This window comes from Ascaphus truei, chromosome 14, assembly GCF_040206685.1.
Source record: "Ascaphus truei isolate aAscTru1 chromosome 14, aAscTru1.hap1, whole genome shotgun sequence".
Classification (NCBI taxonomy): Eukaryota; Metazoa; Chordata; class Amphibia; order Anura; family Ascaphidae; genus Ascaphus; species Ascaphus truei.
Window position 1 is genome coordinate 36,294,117 of NC_134496.1, and position 20,469 is coordinate 36,314,585.

At 42.4% G+C, this 20,469-nt stretch overlaps 2 protein-coding genes across 6 annotated transcripts in view; one reads left to right on the forward strand and one right to left on the reverse strand.

Annotated features, from left to right (window-relative positions):
- P2RY12 (purinergic receptor P2Y12) overlaps positions 1 to 18,966 on the reverse strand; it is a 32,200-nt gene extending 13,234 nt beyond the window's left edge. Inside the window, exon 1 of the mRNA XM_075570451.1 lies at positions 18,881 to 18,966. The gene's annotated coding sequence lies outside the window, so the exon portion shown is untranslated. The remainder of the gene's footprint in view (positions 1 to 18,880) is intronic.
- MED12L (mediator complex subunit 12L) overlaps positions 1 to 20,469 on the forward strand; it is a 280,612-nt gene that overhangs the window by 198,238 nt on the left and 61,905 nt on the right. For all 5 annotated transcript variants that reach the window (XM_075570445.1, XM_075570448.1, XM_075570447.1 and 2 more), the window contains 4 exons: positions 2,160 to 2,278; positions 3,518 to 3,661; positions 12,928 to 13,091; positions 18,493 to 18,624. In XM_075570445.1, coding sequence (XP_075426560.1) covers positions 2,160 to 2,278; positions 3,518 to 3,661; positions 12,928 to 13,091; positions 18,493 to 18,624 — 559 coding nt within the window. The remainder of the gene's footprint in view (positions 1 to 2,159; positions 2,279 to 3,517; positions 3,662 to 12,927; positions 13,092 to 18,492; positions 18,625 to 20,469) is intronic.

Sequence of the window (20,469 nt, forward strand, 5' to 3'; positions counted from 1 at the left end):
TGGAGACAACCGCTGGTTATAGTGGGACCCCGTCGGTATACAGCTTCTTGGCACTTCACTCGCGTCTCAGTGCCAAGAAGCTGTATACCGACGGGGTCCCACTATAACCAGCGGTTGTCTCCAATGCCTGTCATATTCTTTGGAAATGTGAGTTTAAATGCTCTTTTACTCTGTATTTAATACATTTTGGTCAAATAGTATGCACTATTGTGGCTTTTTTCTTTTTCATGCTAACACCATTAACCTATTGAGGGATATCCTGAGAATTAGTACATACATCCATCACAAGGGCTCCAGTCAGAGAGAGAAGAATCTCTGACATGCTTATTTAAACAAGAAGTTTTGTGAGTGCAACTACCTATGGCTATATGATTGAAAGTTTATAGTATCAAAACTGCACTATATTTAACTTTATCTTTTTATTCACATATATCACTGAGCTACTTTGCGCTCCTCCTCTCCCAGAAGAAAAGAAACCGATCATCCTGGGACTGGGAACAGTCTCCTCTGAGGAAGTTGAGCTGCCTATCACTATTTGTATTTTTTATAATTACTCACTATCACTGGCGAAGGGTATTATTTAATTGTTTATAGGTGATTCACACTTGTGTTTTATCAGATTTTCTTTAAACACTGGTTTGATATTCACTTTTTGGAAGCGCCCGGTCCATTTCCCTTCCCCTTTTCCCTGCACAAAATATACCATGGCATCAATGTATTACATGTAATACAGGGGTGCTCAACTTAAGTCCTCAAGCCCCCCCTCCCCCTTCCAACAGGTCAGGTTTTCAGGATATCCCTGCCTCCGCACAGGTGGCTCAATCAGAGGCTCAGTCTTCAACTCCAGACCTCAAGCCCCCCTCAACAGGTCAGGTGTTCAGGGTATCCCAGCTTCAGCACAGGTGGCTCAATATTGAGCCACCTGTGCTGAAGCTGGGATATCCTGAAAACCTGACCTGTTGAGGAGGGCTTGAGGACTGGAGTTGGGCACCCCTGATGTAACATATCACACTGCCATCTTCTAGAAGCAGCTTGTTAACAGAATAGTTGAAATAAAAAATTGTAACACGCATATGATGCTCATTAACTGGTTTCCCAGTCGGAGGTCATTATTACTATGTAGCAAAGGTACAGTACCATATATGTATTAAAGCAGAAGAAACGCCAAGCTTGTCAATCGGATATAATCGTGACTGTTGCTGCGTGTGTACTGAAGAAGGTGGAAACGAGGTGGCGTCACAGGTAAACTAGCAAGTGTGATTATCATGGCCCAGAGTTCTGATATACTGTTTTTAATGATTAATCCTACTTTATAATTGTGTGAACCATTCACGGAGATCATTACAATACAAACATGCAGAATATTTACAGCAATGGAAATTATAGGGAGGAGTGGGACAAACTTTTTGTTTTAATACCATTTGTATTAGAATTTAGGCATTAACGTTAGATTGCAGCTTCTGTGCAATTGTATATACAAAATGCTACGGAGGTGTGATTACAGAGCTGCATTATATAAGAGAAATAGCTATACAAAATGTTATAGAAAAGGAAGAAAGAGCAGGAAACAAGAGAATCTCATGTGATGATTATAGCAACTAAAATTAAACTTTTTCTTAAATAAACCAAAATGTATTTTAGCTGCCGGTTAGACCGTTTTACATGCGGTTTTAACTACTGTAGATGCAGGATGGACTGCTTTAATACATGTCTAATAATGACTAGTGCAATTTGCCTAAATGAATAATTGTTGTAATTATATGTAAAGCTGATTGTGTACAGATGTAGCGAGACTTCTTGTCTCTGACACTGGGGCACGCGGCCTCACAGGGAGCATGTACCCCCCCGCAGCGCAACCGCAGCAGACACCACAAAACCGCAGCTTTTTGCTTTTTCAGCCACAGTCCCGGGGACAGGAATCTTGCTACATCCGTACGTGTCTCTTCTCAGTATAAGCAAATAACCTACTGTGAATATACCTGAAAACAAAAAGTATTTCTCACTGTAGCTTTTTGAATAAATATGTGCCTTGCATGAAAGAAACCCTCTCACCTGCAGCTCATTTCTAACATGATATATTACTAAATGTATTATTCATAATAATATGATTACTGTTCTATCTGCCTGCAGAGTAATCACAAGTTTTGTTATGTGTTTAGCTGGAGATGATGGACAAAAGTCAAGAAAAAGCAAACAAGAACCGTTTCCAACTCTAGAGAGTATGTTCAACAGGCTGCAGCATCTCTCATACTTTGATCAGCATCAAGTCACTTCCCAGGTACTATCCTTCCGTGTTTGTGCATACAGTATATGAAAATGAAATGTAGATTGTTACTATGATAATGACCGTGGCAATAAGGCAGCAGGAGATCGACTTTGTTGAAGAAAAGCGAGAAAACGCTGGCATGGACTTTTGCTGGTGATTTAATAAAGCATGGTTGATGTTTTGGAGACGTCTCGAGAGAGGTCCTGGGTAGGACCGAAACATCTACCATGCTTTATTAAATCGTCAGCAAAAGTCCATGTGAGTGCTCTCTCTTCTCTTCATATGCAGCTTGGGTTTTTTCAGTCCTCGCCCTAGCCAGCGCTTGTGGCAGTCTCATTAATTTTACGTGAGTGCTCCATGCTCTCTTTTGATCTACCTTTATTGACCAGCTTTAGATATATCGCCCAGTACAGCATGTTCCTGGGTCATTTGACATAAACAAGATTTATACAGGTAAAAGTACCCTCTTGGTCTGCTTGGAGGCCTACAGTACAGTATGCTCATGTTGCTTTGTAACCACAAGTAAAGCATGATCTGTAGCTGTATGAAGAATACACTTCCTGCCCCAGTATTCCCCAATAGAATTGCCAGAGAAATGTACAGTACAAATATTGTGCTGCTATAGCCAGAGTAAAGCTTGTCTTGTGTAATGTTCGGAATAACAAATAAATGTGGTAAAGTGGAAGCCTATATCAAACTTTCTCTGCAAACTTAACATTTGTTACATCAGTCAAGACATAATTAATATATTTCCAAATTCATTCCTAACTTGCAGCAGAATGAATATAAATAATATAGAGCATAGAATATATACTATTCTGTGAGGGGGTAATTAGGGGCTCTGAATAATGTCAAATAATGCTGCAGTAAGTCCAGTGTTGCAGTGATCAGTGCACGTTTACAGACATTCTTAGAGAAACTGTGATAATGCTAATTTTAAAGAGTACCTGTAAATACCTGTATAATTTCCACCAGTATCTCTGCACGATAGAATAGTTCTGAATTTCATAATGAAGTGAATAATCATGATGAAAAAGTAAAGGTACAGTAAATGGAGTTGATGTTTTAAACCCCACAGCTTGTGAGAGTCTAGCAATGGTTTCCCAGTGGCTTTGAATCCCTTGCATTCATTGGTCAGCCTTTTGTTTATTAGAAAAAGAATGTACTTACCATAGAAACAATGTATGTCCTTGTTAAGTAATTAGGGGTCCAGCAATTAGTCTTCTAAGTATCCATGGGTTTCATCCGCAGATATCTGGTAATGTGCTGGAACAAATCACCAGCTTTGCTTCAGGAACATCTTACCACCTTCCCTTGGCTCATCATATCCAGCTTATTTTTGACCTCATGGAGCCTGCTCTCAACATCAATGGGCTTATTGATTTCGCTATACAGGTAACTGAGGTCTCTCAATTTTCCATTGTTCCTGGGAGACTCAAAATACAGAGAAACTGCATTGTTCCCAGGCTGTAAACAACACTAACCTAGCACTGGAGTTTGTCTCACCAAAGCAGCTAGTGCCTGAAGTCAAACATTAATCTTGTTGTGTTGTCAGGAAAATAAGAGCATTGATCAAGAATTCAGTGTTCTTTTTAATATGATGCACAAACCAGGCATATCTGGCTTCACTCAACGGCCCTGTTAATTGAATATAGATAGTATTGATACTGAGTAAAGCGATTATGTATATTTTGCAAAGCATGGTATTTGCCAGTTGTAAATCATGTATGACCTTCAGAGTTTTCCTTGTGCTTCGATAAGAGATAAAAATGAGCAGTTGACAATAAAACAAGGGGAAATCGTGGTTTCTTCACGTAGAAGAGAACATACAGTATACATTGACTTTCAGTAACGATTTACAGTTCTTGGGACTGCATGTTAACTTAATGGGCCGCACTTCCATATATGTTTGCTGCATGTACTGGTACAACATATTGTGTATTACAATATCAGATAAACGTACGACTGGGTAAAGATTATATGGTACTACAAGCTACACTTTTATTTAATAGCAAACTTAAATGCTGTTTATTATGGTTGTCACAGTACTTATTACAGTAGGTCACATGCAGCAATAGCTGTAATTAAGCACAGCACTGTCTAAACAATAGGAACCAATTACTGTGCTAGATCCAGCTTTCTCCAAACTTGACCTTTGTATGACTAAAATATCAGTATGGAAAACATATCTATAAAGCCTTTACTATATTGTGTCCCAAAACTAATTTGAGACTGTTTGTGGTGTAACCACTTTAGGGGCTTATTCTGTATCAGCCCAAAGTGTCCAGTCGGGCCACTTCGAAGAAATTCCCCATTACAGTCCATGCAGAATCGTCTGCTTCGGTGAATATAGAATAAGCCCCTAAGTATCTCTGGGGAACTATTTTTATCAACAAATAATTTTTAATTTGAATGAAATTAAATCCAATCTGTTAAGGACTCTGCCTCCTAGTTAATATGGAAAAAGGCAGTAAATGAAACCTACATTCAATGAAAGTGAGACAGGTTTACTCTGATTTACACTATATTGAATAGGGTTAATTGACCAGAGCTCGCCAGATGGCCTATGATAATTTCCACCATTTCAAATGTTCTATGAGCCAACCCAGTGGACTTCCTTGCTGAAAGCTGCCCTGAGCTTAATTATTGGTGGTCCCTCTCATATTGAACCCACTATCTGTTCAGCTGTAATCCAGTGATGTCAATGTTTTGCTTTATTGACCAATTATTAAGCAGAAGTCATTAATACAGTTGGTAACCTGGTAAACTGTGGTGCATTTGTAAAAAGTCAAAATACAGAAGAGGATGGAAAGAAATGCAAGGTGCACTTATTCCTTTATAAGGGCTGCACGTGTATCACACAGGTCAGTACCATAAATGCATGATGCCATTGTGTAGGCCCTTTTTAACCTCTTTTCTACAAGGGAGACTTATATACAAGTGAAGTGCGCTAGTACACTACAAATAAACCAATAAAGTGAACGAACACTTGTGTTAATATATAATATCAAAGTGAAGGTAAAGAAATAGTGTGGTGTACAGTATTTCTTTGCATAGAACCGAGGAAAATCGAGAGAGCACTGCAACAAAAAAAGAGAACTGGATGCAACTAAATCCAAAAATAGGAAGGTAGTTTAATGTAACATCAAGCGGACAGACAGGCAAAAAGAGGAATCTCTGGCACGTTTCCTGCCATAGCTGGAGCTTTTTCAAACAGTAATTCCTTAGGGGTCTGTAGCGTTCTTATATAGCAGTACCTCCACCGGAAGGGCTGCAAAGCTGTCCTCCCCGGTGATATAACCCCCCAGATAAAGGGAGCGAGACAGAGGACTGGATTGCAAAAAAGATGGCGGCTCATTCGCTGGACGGTCCTACACTGAACATTAAAACACAATGCAAACTAATACAAAACATATTGGTGATGAAACAATAAAACAGACATTGCAAATCATGCAAATTACACAACACAACCTTAACAAAAGAAACAAAATGTAACAGAAATGGGGGCGCTCTAACAGAGAACAATAAATCTAAAATAAATACATCATAATATTAACACCAGACTACATGTATAATTTCCTATTTCTTCATAACATATAATAATGTCATAGTGCTATGCCTACTGTATGTAATGAACTCTAAAAAGGAGTAAAGATACAGTGGAGATGGAAGTAAGTCCACTCTGGACTGCAGCAGCACCAACATGATTATTGTTAATGCATAATAAATACAAAAAGGACAAATCACATACATAATGATGACTGTCATACTGTAGATGAGCTGTCTGCAGAACCAAAGACTCAAACAGGGACACATCCAATCACAGAGCATGGGGAAACCCTGAGATAAACCAACAGCCAGCAATAAACAGAACTGGTTCCCTCTAAAGAGCCAGATAGATACAGCCACTTCCAAAGCTGGAAAGGGGATTCACTAAATATTACAGTAATGTTAACCCCAGCTTAGTAACTGTTAATGTAATGGCATATATGAATAAAAAGGGGGGCAATAGCGGACTGACATCTTGTTCCCTGAAAACCGCAAAGTATCACCATTAGGGGAAAGTAGAAGTGCTGAACAGCTAAACATACTAACAATATTAGCGACAAATTGGAAACAACTAATGTAACATTTATAAACATAATAAGAAAATCCTAACTAAAGATCCCTCTAACAAAAGCCAGATGATATAGCCACATGGAAAAGATGAAATATGATTGTATACTAAATGTATCAACCATGACCACAATTTAATGACCTTTAGTATAATAGCATATATAGACATAGTAGACGAACCTGACCAGAACTCTATTTCCGTCTAGCGAACCAAACAGTATAACCACTTAAGGAGAATAGAAATTCATCCACTAAACGTATCTATATATATAAAATTGAAAGTTTGGTTGTGTGTGGGTTTGTGCACACGCTGTGATTGGCCTGCAGGGTGGTGTGACGTCAGCAACACGGCTACGCACGCCCTCACCGCCTCCTCACACCGCATGAGAGCCACACGCCGTGCACCATACCGTCCTCACCTGCCTCAGCCAAAGCCGCGTCACCTACAGCCGCACCGCCACCTCACCTCCACCCGCCACCCCCTCACCCAAACTACCCCCAGCACGCCTCAGCCAAACCCGGCGCTTCTCACCTCTCCGCTCTGCAACCTTCCCAGCCACCCCATCAGCACAACTACCCCCCCCTCTCCCGGCCTCACCCAAACCCGGTCGCTCCGCAACCTCCCCAGCCACCCCATCAGCACAACTCCCCCCCCCCACCTGCCTCACCCAAACCCACCCGCTCCGCGACCTCCCCAGCCGCCCCATCAGCACAACTACCCCCCTCACCCAAACCCGGCTCTTCTCACCTCCACACGCGCCGCCGGCGACTCCGCTCCGTAACCTCCCCAGCCACCCCATCAGCAAAACTACCCCCCCGCCTCAATCCGCCTCAGCCGCCTCAACCACCCGCCCACCCACCCCGCAACACCACCCATCCACCCCCGCCTCCTCACCCAACCACCCCTCCCCCCGCCTCAAACAGACCAGCCTGTAAGTGGAAAAACCTTCACTGAAAGAACAAGAAAAAGTGACCAGATTTCAAATATAAAGTACAAGGATTGTACTGAAAATATGAAATTATACAAAGTGTATGCAGGCAGGTGCACACTCACTGCCACAGGTGTAAGTGGAACACACAAGTTGGAATACCTCACAGGTAATGTTCCCAGATGAGCAGGTGAACGGAGCAAGTGTAGGGACCTTCACGTCTCGGGACTTTCCACTGGTAAGCGGGTGATGGTGAATCTTTAAAGGTACAGCACACACGTGCATTTCCAAAGCAGGGGCGAGAAATAGCCGGGTGTATAAGGCAGGCTGGCTGGAGTGACGTGTCCTTATATGCCAGCACATGAAATGACCCTGGTATCTCCAGATCCTCGCAAATCCTCGGAGTGGTGATGCAGCTCTGACTAGTATGCCAGTAGGACGCTTGCAGGGTGCCAGCATCTACAATCACTGATACAAGCGTGAAGTTAGTTCGTCGTTACATAGTTTCCACAGTCCTGCATATATTGCACTTTGCAGATTAGAGCCTGAGCTGTCGGCTGTGTTCATGCACGTCAACAACGATATAGACTTAACGTCGCAGGTTGCCCATAAAAAGTAATTTCCCCAAGAGATATTGGAAACTAGATTCAACACGTGAGCAGAATCTTTAATGTATGATTTAAGATTTTTTTTTTTACATGTTTTTGAAGAAGAAAAAAAAAATCGACAAATTGTGACATATTGTCAGTCAGAGTTTATACACAAAATGATGGGCCATCAAAGAGGGTTTAGAAGACTCTTATGAAGTTTCAGTGAGTTATAAAAGAAAGGTATACAGTATTGGACTATTTGATACACAAGAAATCTCTCTCAGACTTTGTGATAACATTTGGTATTCACTCGTAAGCTTGAAATGTAATATTTTATAGAATAGATGACAATTTAGAAGTCTAAGGGCTTCCTTTATGTATTCCACTTGTTCGGCACACAATACTACTCTCTTATCTGCCAGTCTAATGGCTGGATCGGTGTTATACAGAAGATTTGTAAGAGCTATGTTTTCACCCCTGGTCAGGTTTTTTTGTTGTGGGGTTTGTTTTTACAACATGCTTTGAAATCTCAAGTACTAAATTATAGGAAGTGTCTATTTTTGGATTGTGAGGGGTAGAATAGGGATTTAGGTTTGAAGTACATGTGTATTATTTCACAATTAACAGATTTATCCTCCAGGAGGTAATATAGCCTCCATTGTATCCAACAAAAAGTCAGTTTATACTTTATCATCAGTGGGATCTATAGGTTCAACAGTACCTTTATACTGAACCTATAGATACAGTACAGTACCTTTATAGGATCAACAGTACCTTTAAAATACAGAGATTTGAGATCTTGGAGATACATGTTATCCTGTGTAGACAACATTGGAACTGATTTTGTGTCCTTTTGGGTCAATTTATTATCAATTACTAATTGAGAATACTCCTACTCAAATACTAATTATCCGAAAGCCAATTATACATGAATTTTTTTAAGTCTTTATGTATGCATCATTCACACATACTACTTTTTTTTATAATTAATTTCAGTTTTCATATTTTCTAATAACCATTTGGTGCCCTTTAAGAAGGTCCTTGTAAATGTAGCAAATCAACCTTTCTACAAACCATCCCTGACGAAGTGGCCAAGTGCTACGAAACGCGTGGCTGGGTTTGTACGCCTAGTGCTTTACTGAGTAGCTGCACCCTGCAATTAGAACAGTGAAAGAGGAGGAGGCAAGACTCCACATTCAGAACCTTGAGTTTCTGACAGTCTGCAACTCATCCATCCACTGGCGTGTGCAGACTTTCCATGGCTTTACAGCACGGTTCCCCTGTGGCTCCAGCTGACTGAGAGAGGTGTGTGCCATCTTTGGGACATCGCAAGTGTCCTGCGAGCCCAGTGTCTCCTGTTGATTAATCTTGATAAATGCGAGGTTGAGCCAGGGAAGTCACACATGCGGCATAAATCGCCTGTATCGCTGATGACATGCATAAACACAGCTGACAGCTCAGGCTCTAATCTGCACACTAGATGCAGGACTGTGGAAACTATGTAACGACAAACTAACTTCACGCTTGTATCAGTGATTGTAGACACGGGCACCCTGCAGGCGTCCTGCTGGCATACTAGTCTGAGCCGCATCACCACTCCTAGGATTTGGGAGGATTTAGAGATACCAGTGTAATTTTATTTGCTGGCATATGACACGTCACTCCTGCCAAGCCAGCCTTATACACCCAGCTATTTGTCTCCCCTGCTTTGGAAATTAACGTGTGTGCTGTACCTTTAAAGATTCACCATCACCCGCTTACCAGTGGAAAGTCCCGAGACGTGGAGGTCCCTACAATTGCTCCGTTCACCTGTTCACCTGTTCATCTGGGAACATTAACTGTGAGGTATTCCAACGTGCGTGTTCCACTTACACCTGTGGCAGTGAGTGTGCACCTGCCTGCATACACTTTTGATAATTTCATATTTTCAGTAAAATCCTTGTAAAACAAATTGCAAAAAAACAGATAACTTTGTAAAAAAAAAAAAAAAAAGAAGCAGTAGTTTAAGGGTGCAAATAAATAAATAGTGATACTACCATCATGCATCATTAAGCTAAGGCCCCGGTGTCCGGCGCTACACGCGTGCCTGCCAGGCTAGTGGCGCGTGCAACTCTGTTCCCAGGTCTGCGCAGAGCTGGCGGGGGGTGCGGCCATGACATCACCAGGCAGGTTAACCCTCATTGGCTAAACTGTGGGGGGCATGGCCAGTGCGCCGTCCCAAATCCTGAACACAGTTTTCCTGTCTTCAGAAACATATGGCCACGCAGCGCTGCGGCCAAGGTAGGTTGCGGGCCAGGCCCCATTTAGGGGCGATTCTTGTCCCTCCAGCGCACACCCTGCAGCAGGCAGCGGGGACCTAGCCTTTACACTTCAATCACTTCCCGAGTTATGCATTAGGAAAGGATCATCAGGATCATTTAACACAGATGTATTTGAAAGACAGCCTTTACAACCTTTGTATGTACCTGACTAGAATAGATTTGATTACAAATATTTCACTCCTCAGACGGACAAAGCTTTACTCCAGCAGCATAGTGGTTAATTATACAGGTCAAAGGAAGCCAGGTACTTAACAACTTCACCACATATCTGTGTATCATATCACCCGGATGCAGGCCACTTTAGTACTAATATGGCAAAACAGGTGTATTTGTGTAATTTGAAAGAAGGATGTAATCTATGGCTAGATCTGTGTTCAGTTGCATTACTTACAATGCTCTCTTTCCTGTTTTCCCATGAAACATATAGTATAGTTATCAAGCATGCAACTATGTCAAAATTACACAGGGGCCAAACACGCTCTCATGTCATTTGTAGATAGAAGGGCAAAGAGCTCTATTTTCCACCCAATGAGACGCATACGATGGGCCTAATAGGCCAGTTCTACACGTCTATACTCCATCAGTGATACATCTGCCAGGATAAATATAGTGAGAGACAGAAGAAAGCATTTAATGTGTTTTATTAGGAGAGTTCCATGAAAATCCCTCAGTGTTTGCTTCTGATTTATTGTTGAATTACTGTATGCATTATCTGTATCTCGGTTCATACCTGGAGGTACACTAACATTAAGAAACCCGGGAGTGAGTCGCTAATAACACGCTTGTACTGTAAATGAGTTTTAGGAACATGCAAACTATAAACCAAAATGATCTTTCATGTGTGTCAAAAATGTGCAGCACTTGCAGAAATGGCTAGATATCTAGTTATTATTTTGCTATTGGCTTCTCTCTTGGGCAAATAACCCCCAAGTGAGCCCCGCAAATCTCATCCACACTGAGCCACACGTCCTGTTCTTTACCATAAAATAGGAAGTACAATAGTTCTCTGTGCTATTTATTTGTGAATTGGAAAGCCCTTACCCTGGTTAGGGGAAGCAGGTGGTTAGTCCGAAAATAATACTTAAAGGATGTACTGTATAATATTTTCTTTCTTAATTAGACTTTTGCAGGCACCGCCAGTCTCTGCCCTGTAAAGGTTGCAATCTGATTTTGGTGTCTGAGGCACAGGAAGAAGTGAAAAGGCCTCTTCAGGGAATGCAAACTTGTCAATACATTTGAACGATTATGGGGTTTTTCTCTCTAAAAAAAAACTATTTTTTGACACACAAAATTCCAAAAAATGTGAGAAACTTGTGAGAGTTTAAGTAAGATTTTTCTATGATAAGATTTTGAATTATGTTTAGTTTTTCTTAATATGTTTGGCTGCTGCTTAGGTACTTGTGACCATTAGCAAAGGATCACTACATTCATATTATAATGCATCAACATAACATTCCCCAAAAACGCTGTGCGGGTGTATGCGGTGTCTGAGAACCTGACTCACTGACTGGGGTCAGCTGACTCTTGCAGGCAATAGGGAGTGACGTTGCGCATGTACGGCTCTAGGGCGCCTCATTTCTGAGTCACGGGCCGATGACGTCACTCCCGCGCTACTGGTATCTATAAGAATGCAAGATTTACCTGCAAACCTCACACCTTGATAAAGCACTTGAGCGCAAAATGCGTAGGTGCGTTTGTTACCTGTTAGCTATTTGAGCTGAGTAAATTATTTTTATAGGAGTTACCCTCTGATCATTATTTTCCGTCCAGCTCCGGTTGTGCTCCGTTTTCTCATACAGACACTTCCTGGATACCTAACAATACTATGCCTGCAAAAAGCTCTCCTACCCTCTCTGATGGAGGGAGAACTTAGTAGACTGTTCATTCATAGGTGCATAATAAGAACTGCCATTTAAAAGTGGGATGGGTGAGCTTAAAACCATGGAGGAGGGGTCACAAACCTCCAAACAATTGTTTATTCACTGAAATCTACAATCACACACAACCCCTGCAAGCTCACAACCCAAACCCAACACCATATACATTTGTGTCAAAAGGAGTGCCACTGATATATATTGGCGTGGGTTGCAAGCTTCTAATGTTTTGGCCAAAGAATTTAACTAAATGACCCTCACTTATGAAAATAAAAACAGATACGTATTTAACTATATACAGTATTTGCCCGATTATAAGGCGACCCCTTAATTTCAGTAGTAGCTGGAAAGAAAAAAGTTTACACACACACACTCTGTCTCTGTGTCTCTCTTTCTGTCTCTCTCGGTTTGACCTTCCTGCCACAAGCAACATGGTTGCTTGAGGCCCCCAAGGTGGAGCTTCCTCCATTTTACCCTTCTATCTCATACATTCGACTGCTGTTTGGCTCACAAAGTGAGCGGGCCCGATTATAAGGCCAGTATGTAGTTTTCAACTCAACTTCATTGAAAAAAAAAAACCGTCTCTTTATAATCAGGAAAAAAAACAGTAATTTGTTATATTGGATGTAGCACTGGGGCTTTTTGTCTTTTGTTATATAAATTAGGTCCCAGTAGCATTCCTTTTGACACAAATGTGTGTGGTGGGTGTGTGTGCTGAGCTTGCAGGGGTGTGTGTGTTTGTAAAGTTTAATGAATCGACATACTGTACTATATCTGTGTTTTGGTTCATGTGTGCTTTATTCTGAAGCAATTTCCTCTCATGTTTTTCAGCTGCTAAATGAACTGAGTGTCGTGGAAGCAGAGTTGTTGTTGAAATCGTCCAGCTTGGCAGGAAGTTACACAACAGGCCTGTGTTTGTACATTGTAGCAGTGCTTCGGCGTTACCATGCCTGTCTAATTCTAAACTTTGATCAGACAGCCCAAGTGTTTGAAGGGTTTGTACCTGATTTTACTAACTTTATGAGCACTTTCTTTGGAGCCACGACCATGAACGTGAGACCAATGTTTGGAGAAAGCCAAGATAAAAATAATAATACAACTGGACGGCAACATATTCATATGTATTGCTGGGGTGAGATGGGTGAGTTTTGGGGGGGTAAAACCAAAAACCCCTGAACTCTAGTGGTTTGAAGTAGCGATCCGAGGCTCGTGTCTAAGCCCAAAGTGAAAATAAAGCAAAAAAAAATGTCCTCCCTTTAAGCTGCGCTGGGAGGTGATCACTGAGCTACCGGGGATGGAAAGGGATAAGGGGTTTAATATATTATTATTGCATATATGTTATATATATTGTGAATATATATCAGTATGTAAGACAAATACGTCTGTCAGCAGCATCTTCCACTGATTTTATTGACACTGACTGGGTCACCGGCAAGGTGTTTGAAAGCTGCACGGTTCTCTATTCATTAAATAAGATAACTAAGTATCTCTAAAACAAGGGCTACTAAAAGGACTACTTGGGGTATGGCCAGTGCAGCCTTTCTTCAAGAGACTTCTGGTTGTGATGTTACAAAATAAATGAAATGAATAAGTAAATAAGGAGCACAGATTGCTCCTAGCAACATTTTACACACATCGGCACCACCCTGCTTTGCTCCACAAAGAATTAATCATCCAGTTAATGGAACACGCAGCAGTTCATAGCCTTAATCTTAACCACATACTCCAGTAACAGGATGAAAAGTTCCAAAATACACAAACACAATTGAACAGTGAAATGTTACCATGTAAATAACAACCCATTAGATGGAGAACACCTGTGTGGATAAACATCAAACTAAGTAAATACTGCAGCAAACATAGAATTTGACGGCGGATAAGAACCAGTTGGGCCCATTGTGTCTGCCCAGTTTCCTATCTGCTGTAAAACCTCAAGACTATTTGATCCTTTCTTTCTTTTTTAGTACAGCCTTATGTTTATCCCAAGCATGTTTAAATTCTGTCACTGTATTAGCCCCTACCATGTTTGTTGGGAGGCTACTCCATGTATCTACAACCCTTTCCATAAAGAAGTCCTCCCTCACATTTCCCCCTAGCTGCCACCTTCTAGTTTCAGGGAATGACCTCTTGTTCTAGCACTTCTCTTTCTGTGGCATATGCTTCCCTCCTGTACTTTGTTGAATATCTTTATATATGTGAACGTTTCTATCATATCCCCCCTCTCCCTTCTATCCTCTAAGATATACAGGCACTGTTGCCTTTCCTGATAAGTCTTATGCTGTAGATCCGGGGTGCGCAATCTTTCCTCGCTGTGCCCCCCTGCCTGCTCCCCTCCCTGGTCGAGCCTCCTGCCTTACCTTATCTCCGGCGTCAAATGACACTGCTGGTCTTGTGATGTCACGTGGCCATGGCACCTTGACATCACGTGACCCCGCAGCGGCATTTTACGCCGCATTGCCATGACGATGTGTCGCCGAAGACAAGGTAAGGATAGTTACAGAGGCCTCACGCGAGCCCCCAGCATTTAATTTAAATGCCTTGGGGAAGAGCACGGAGCCTCTGCAACCGTTGCGCCTCCCCTGAAAATTCTTGCGCCCCCATAGTTTGCACCCCTGCTGTAGATCATGCACCATCTTAGTGGCCCATTTTTTGCACGATTTCCAATTTATTTACGTTCTTCCGGAGACCTGGTCGCCAGAATTGAACACAGTACCTAGGTGAGGTCTCACCAATGCTCTATAAAGTAGTATCATCACCCCTCTCTTTCTGCTGCTAATATCTCTCCCTATACAACCTAACATCCTGCTGGCTTTCCGCATAGCTTTGTTTCATTGCTCGCCTACTTTTAAGTCTGCTGAAAAATGACAGTACTGTACAGTAGTTGACATTATTGTGCCATTAATACCGTATTCTGCCTTTGGAGTTTTGCACTCTCGGGCAATAAATTGGAGTTTCCGCACTCTTGACCATTCCTCCAATATACCTAAATCATTGGTCATTTTGTTGACTCCGCCTGGAGTGTCGCCTTAGTTCCAGATATTTGTGTCATCTGCAAAGAGGCATATATTTCTCTCCAAACCATTTGGAATGACTTTAATAAAGATATTAAAGAGCACCAGTCCCAGTACAGATCACTGAGATACTCCACTGGTTATCTTCCCCTCTTCTGAATGTACTTCCATTACCACAACTGTCTGTCACCTATCCTTCAACCAATGTCTTATCTATTCTACCACCTTGGGGTCCAATCCCAAGCATTGCAGCTTGTTTATCAGTCTTCTATGTGGGACAGTGTCAAAGGCCTAATTAAATTCTAGGTAAACTATAGCTACCGGCCCACCCTGATCTACCTTAGTCACCCAGTCAACATAATCTATGAGTTGTTTGACATGATCTCTCCTCAGTAAACCCATGCTGTCTGTGATCTTGTAGGTTGTTGGACTTTAGGTAGTCAACCATTCTATCTTTCAGCAATGTTTCCATTCATTTCCCCACTACTGGCGTCAGGTTTACTGGTCTGTAGTTACCTGCCTCTTCCCTACATCCATGTTTGTGTCATGAGACTATGCTTGCTCTTTTCCAGTAATCTGGAACTACACCTGTTAATAGTGACTGGTTAAATAGATCTGTCAATGGTGTTGCAAGCACACCCATAAGCTCTTTCAATATCCCCCATCTGGCCCCATTGACCTGTGCACTTTCTGTTTTGGAAGTTCCAGTAGAACTTTCTCCTCTGTAAATGGACTTGTCAAAATCTGTTCCATTTATATTTCTGTTACCCAACTGTGGTCCCTCTCATTCACCTTCAGCTGTGAAGACCAAGCAAAAATAATTATTAAGGTTGTTTGATATATCCTTTTCTCCCTCAACAAGACTATTCCCTTCTGCCTTTAGTCCTCATTTTGTTTTTCTCACTTTACTGATATACCCCCAAAAAGTTTTGTCCACCTTTTTCACTGACTAAGTCATTTTCTCTTCTGCTTGGGCCTTTGTAGTCTGATTATTTGCTTAGCCTTCTTCTGCCTAGCCTGATATAGTTCTGTATCCTCCTCTCCCTGAGTCTACGTATCTTAAAGCTGTATTTTTAGCTTTTACAATACCTGCCACCTCCCATAACAACCATTTCAACTTTATTTTTACTAACCCGCCTGACACAAAAGTTTGTTGCTTTTAGTAGGGTCTCTTTAATTTTTCCCTACTTCTGCACTCCCCTCAAATACCTCTGCCCTGCCAACTAAATACCTCCAACCTGCCAAAGAAGGTCAGCCATCCTAAAATGTAAAACTGTTTTTTTTGTGTGTGTGGTATGACTCAGCTGCTGCCTTTATACTAAACCACACTGATTGATCATCACTGGAACACAAGTTTTCACCCACACACATGATACTCCGTCCCTTTTGGTAAGTATTAAGTCCAGGATTGCTTTATTGCGAGTTGGCTCTCTCACCAATTGCTTGAGAGATGCCCCTTGCAAGGAATCCAGGAAGTCCCTGCTTCCTGCAGAAGGCCCATGCCAGTCCACATCTGGGAGATTGAAGTCTCCCATAATGATTACTTTTTCTTTAAGTGCCTTCTTGGTGATTTCCTTCATTAATACCCTATCCAATTCCTCCTCTTGTCCAGGATGTCTACCGACGAATGACCAATGACAGTTTCTAGTTTCACCCAAAGTGACTCAGACTTTTCTTCAGTTCTTTATAATAATTGATGGAGCCACTGATTGTGCCACCTGTGCTGAAGCAGGGATATCCTGAAAATTTGACCTGTTGGTGGCCCTGGATGACTAGAATTTCCCATCCGTGCTTTATGTTGTATTTCACATAAAGGGCCACTCGTTCCTTCATTCCTACCGAGTCTTTTCTTAAATACTGTGTAACCTGGTTTAGCTGTGTCCCGGTCCTGATTTTCGTTGTACGATGTCTCAGCCGTCGTCCCTTGTCATTATTGTAATTAGTTCTGGCATTTAATTTCTCAATCATAAGCATTTGTACACATTGCCCCGCTTTTCCTAATCTTTCCTGTTTCCCCTGTACGTCTCCTCCTGTCTGTGTTGATCTTTTTCCTATTTAAGCTGTCTTTTGTTCCCCTGGATGCAATAGGTTTCAAGACTCAAGATCAGTCTTCGCTAGAAGTTGCCCTAAAATGTTCCATCGTTCCAAAATATTTTAGGGAAAACACAGAATGATTGAAGCATACTTGGCAAATAGCTATATTTCCATTTTCTTTATTCTAATTGTTTCCAAGTGTCATTAGCAATTATTAATTTGGTTACATAATTATGAGACTAATTACCTCTAAGTTAGGAAAGAGCAATCATTTTTAAGCTGGTTAAAAGTCTCTTCTTTTTCAAACAGATAACCCTGCAGTGCTACGTCAGCAGGAACAATCACTATATAACAATGAAAAACCTTATTAAAAGGCATTATCATCAAATGCCGTGGAGATGGGGAATTGGGGGTTAAGGAAACGGGGTTTAATTTTTAACGTGATCCTCAAAACCACTCAGATCCTCCATATTTAGGATCGAGGACAGGTCCACCGTCATACCCACTTTCACATTCTTTGTTCATCATCCTACCCAATTTGGTTCTCCAGTTCTCCAATCCTACCCAGTTTGACGCCCTGCTACACAACACTTTCACTTCCACTATTACAAACCTACTCTTAATAATTGCATCTTCTTGTACTTTTCCATCTAATACTGTACTTTGAATAAACTCAGATTACAATGGCAAGAGCAATGGCTCATTTACAGCAGAATAAAGCGGTTGATAGTTGGGGTATGCAGCTGCAGGATACTGCATGTCTCCAGGCAGCTGTTAAAGCAGCAAAACGGGAAACCTTATATGTTTTTTTTTTTTTAATTATTCCGTTTTGTAGTATTAGATCATAGTGACTCTTTTATTTGTTTTTTATTCAACTCTTAATGCCATTTTTTATGAGTTTTAAAGCATCCTTTGATTTAGCCCACCTCCCAAGCAGTGCAAGATCTTTGCAACACTTTCCTGTTTGTGGTAATTTGTTGCCAATATTCCCAAGCGTTTGAACTGCAAACTGTAACAATAGATAATGTTACATTAGTAATTTAAGTATACATTGTAGCTGCTGATATACACTGACCGAATCAGCCATTGTGTTAGGCGCACACATTTATAACAGGAGCACCAAACGATTGCCAGCTCAGGTAAGAATGTAGAAATATACACTGTCACATGCTTTACATATACAAATAAGAAAAAACAGGGGAGTATGTAGTATTGCTGCTTTAAAGGTATATTATCAACCTGCAACATGACTACATGACAAATAACAAACACAAGTAAAAACATGTGTCCATGTAATACTGTTACTAATACTGCAAAAAAAACCTTACGCTGTGCTGTATTTTACTTACAGATTATGTGGCGTAGTAAAGCAGGTTGTTAATCCTTCAGAATGCTCTTCCCCAGAGAGATGCATCTTGGCTTACCTCTATGATCTCTACTTGTCATGTAGTCACTTAAGGAGTAAGTTCGGAGATCTCTTCAGGTTAGTACATGGCATCCGCACTTCACAAATGACGACTGCCACATTGACCCGTGACCTTCACAGAACAGACCGCTGCCCTTGCCAGCAAATAATAATGTGTCAATGTCTTCAGCATACACATCTTGGCCCTCTGCTCCTGCAGGGCTTAATGTGGCAACTGAACATGACAACTCTTCTAAAGCTCACGCAATACATACTTGACAAAGGACGTTCATGTTAATCTCTACAACAAATGACACAGAAGAGTATTTATTACCTTAATAACAGTCGTTATCCAGTGCTGCTCCTCCTTGTGCAGCCTCCAGCCGTTTTAAAACTGTGACTATTGTTTTTAGGTTGTGATACATGCTCTGTGTGTACTTCCTTTTTTTTTATCATGCATTTTCCCTTTTTAAACTAATTTTGTTTTGCAACTTAACTGCGCCATAAACAATGCATTCTATTGCTATGATGGGAGCTTTGCCGGACACTTAAAAACATTATTTGTCTTGTATGTTTACAGTGGTGTTAGGATATTTATAATTGTTGTCTGCAGTGTCATCAAGAGAACTGTTCAGCTATCTGTCCTTAAAAATATTCAATATTTTGCCCATGAAAATACATAAACTATGTGTATTAATAGAAAAATAAATACATATACTGCTCTACTGCAGCTGAGGAAAACATATAACTTTCAGGGTGCACACACTGTAAACTAGACGAAACCTTTTTTAATTAGTCCATGTATATAAAAAAATGTAATGGAAGGAATGCCTATACTTTGCTTTTTAAATAATAATAATAAAAAAAAAAAATATATATATATATATCTTATACTATATTAGTGAAAGCACTGTATGTTTGCCTGCCTGCCTGCATGCATGCATGCCAGCCTGCCTGCCTGGATGTCCGGTGTCCCTAGGGGAAATCTCATTGGTCCCTTGGTCCGCCCCCGCACACCTCTCATTGGCCTGAGGCGGAGTGACGGGCCAAAGGACACACAGGGACACACACACACAGGGACACACACACACAGGGACACACACACACAGGGACACACACTCTCCCCCGTCAGTTGGACCGCAGCTCACCTTCCACACCCCCCCCCCTCCTCTCCCGGTGCCCCTCCTCTCCCGGTGCCCCTCACTCTCCCGGTGCCCCTCACTCTCTCCCCCCTCACCCAAATCCCCACGCTCCGCAACATCCCCAGCCGCACCATCACCCTCACCGTGCGCCGCGGAGGAAGCGCGGCCCTGCTGCTCAGCAGCAAACTCCAGGCTCCTCCCCCCTCACGGCGCGGCCCTCCTGCTCTCCCCCTCACGTGCGCCGCTACCGGAGAGGGGAAGCGGCGCGGGACTCCCCATCACGTGCGCCGCTACCGGAGAGGGGAAGCGGCGCGGGACTCCCCATCACGTACGCCGCTACCGGAGAGGGGAAGCGGCGCGGGACTCCCCATCACGTGCGCCGCTACCGGAGAGGGGAAGCGTCGCGGGACTCCCCATCACGTGCGCCGCTACCGGAGAGGGGAAGCGCGGCGCGGGACTCCCCCTCACGTGCGCCGCTACCGGAGAGGGGAAGCGCGGCGCGGGACTCCCCCTCACGTGCGCCGCTACCGGAGAGGGGAAGCGCGGCGCGGGACTCCCCATCACGTGTGACGCTACCGGAGAGGGGAAGCGCGGCGCGGGACTCCTGCCACTCTTGCCCCCCCCCAGCTTCCCGAACTCACCTCCTGCCCCAGCCAGATGCCACGGGGTCAAGGTAAGTCACACACCGTCTCCCACCCACGCACTGTCACCCAGTCACCCACACACCCACCCAGTCACTTTCACCCACCCAGTCACCCACCCACCCACTCACTCAGTCACC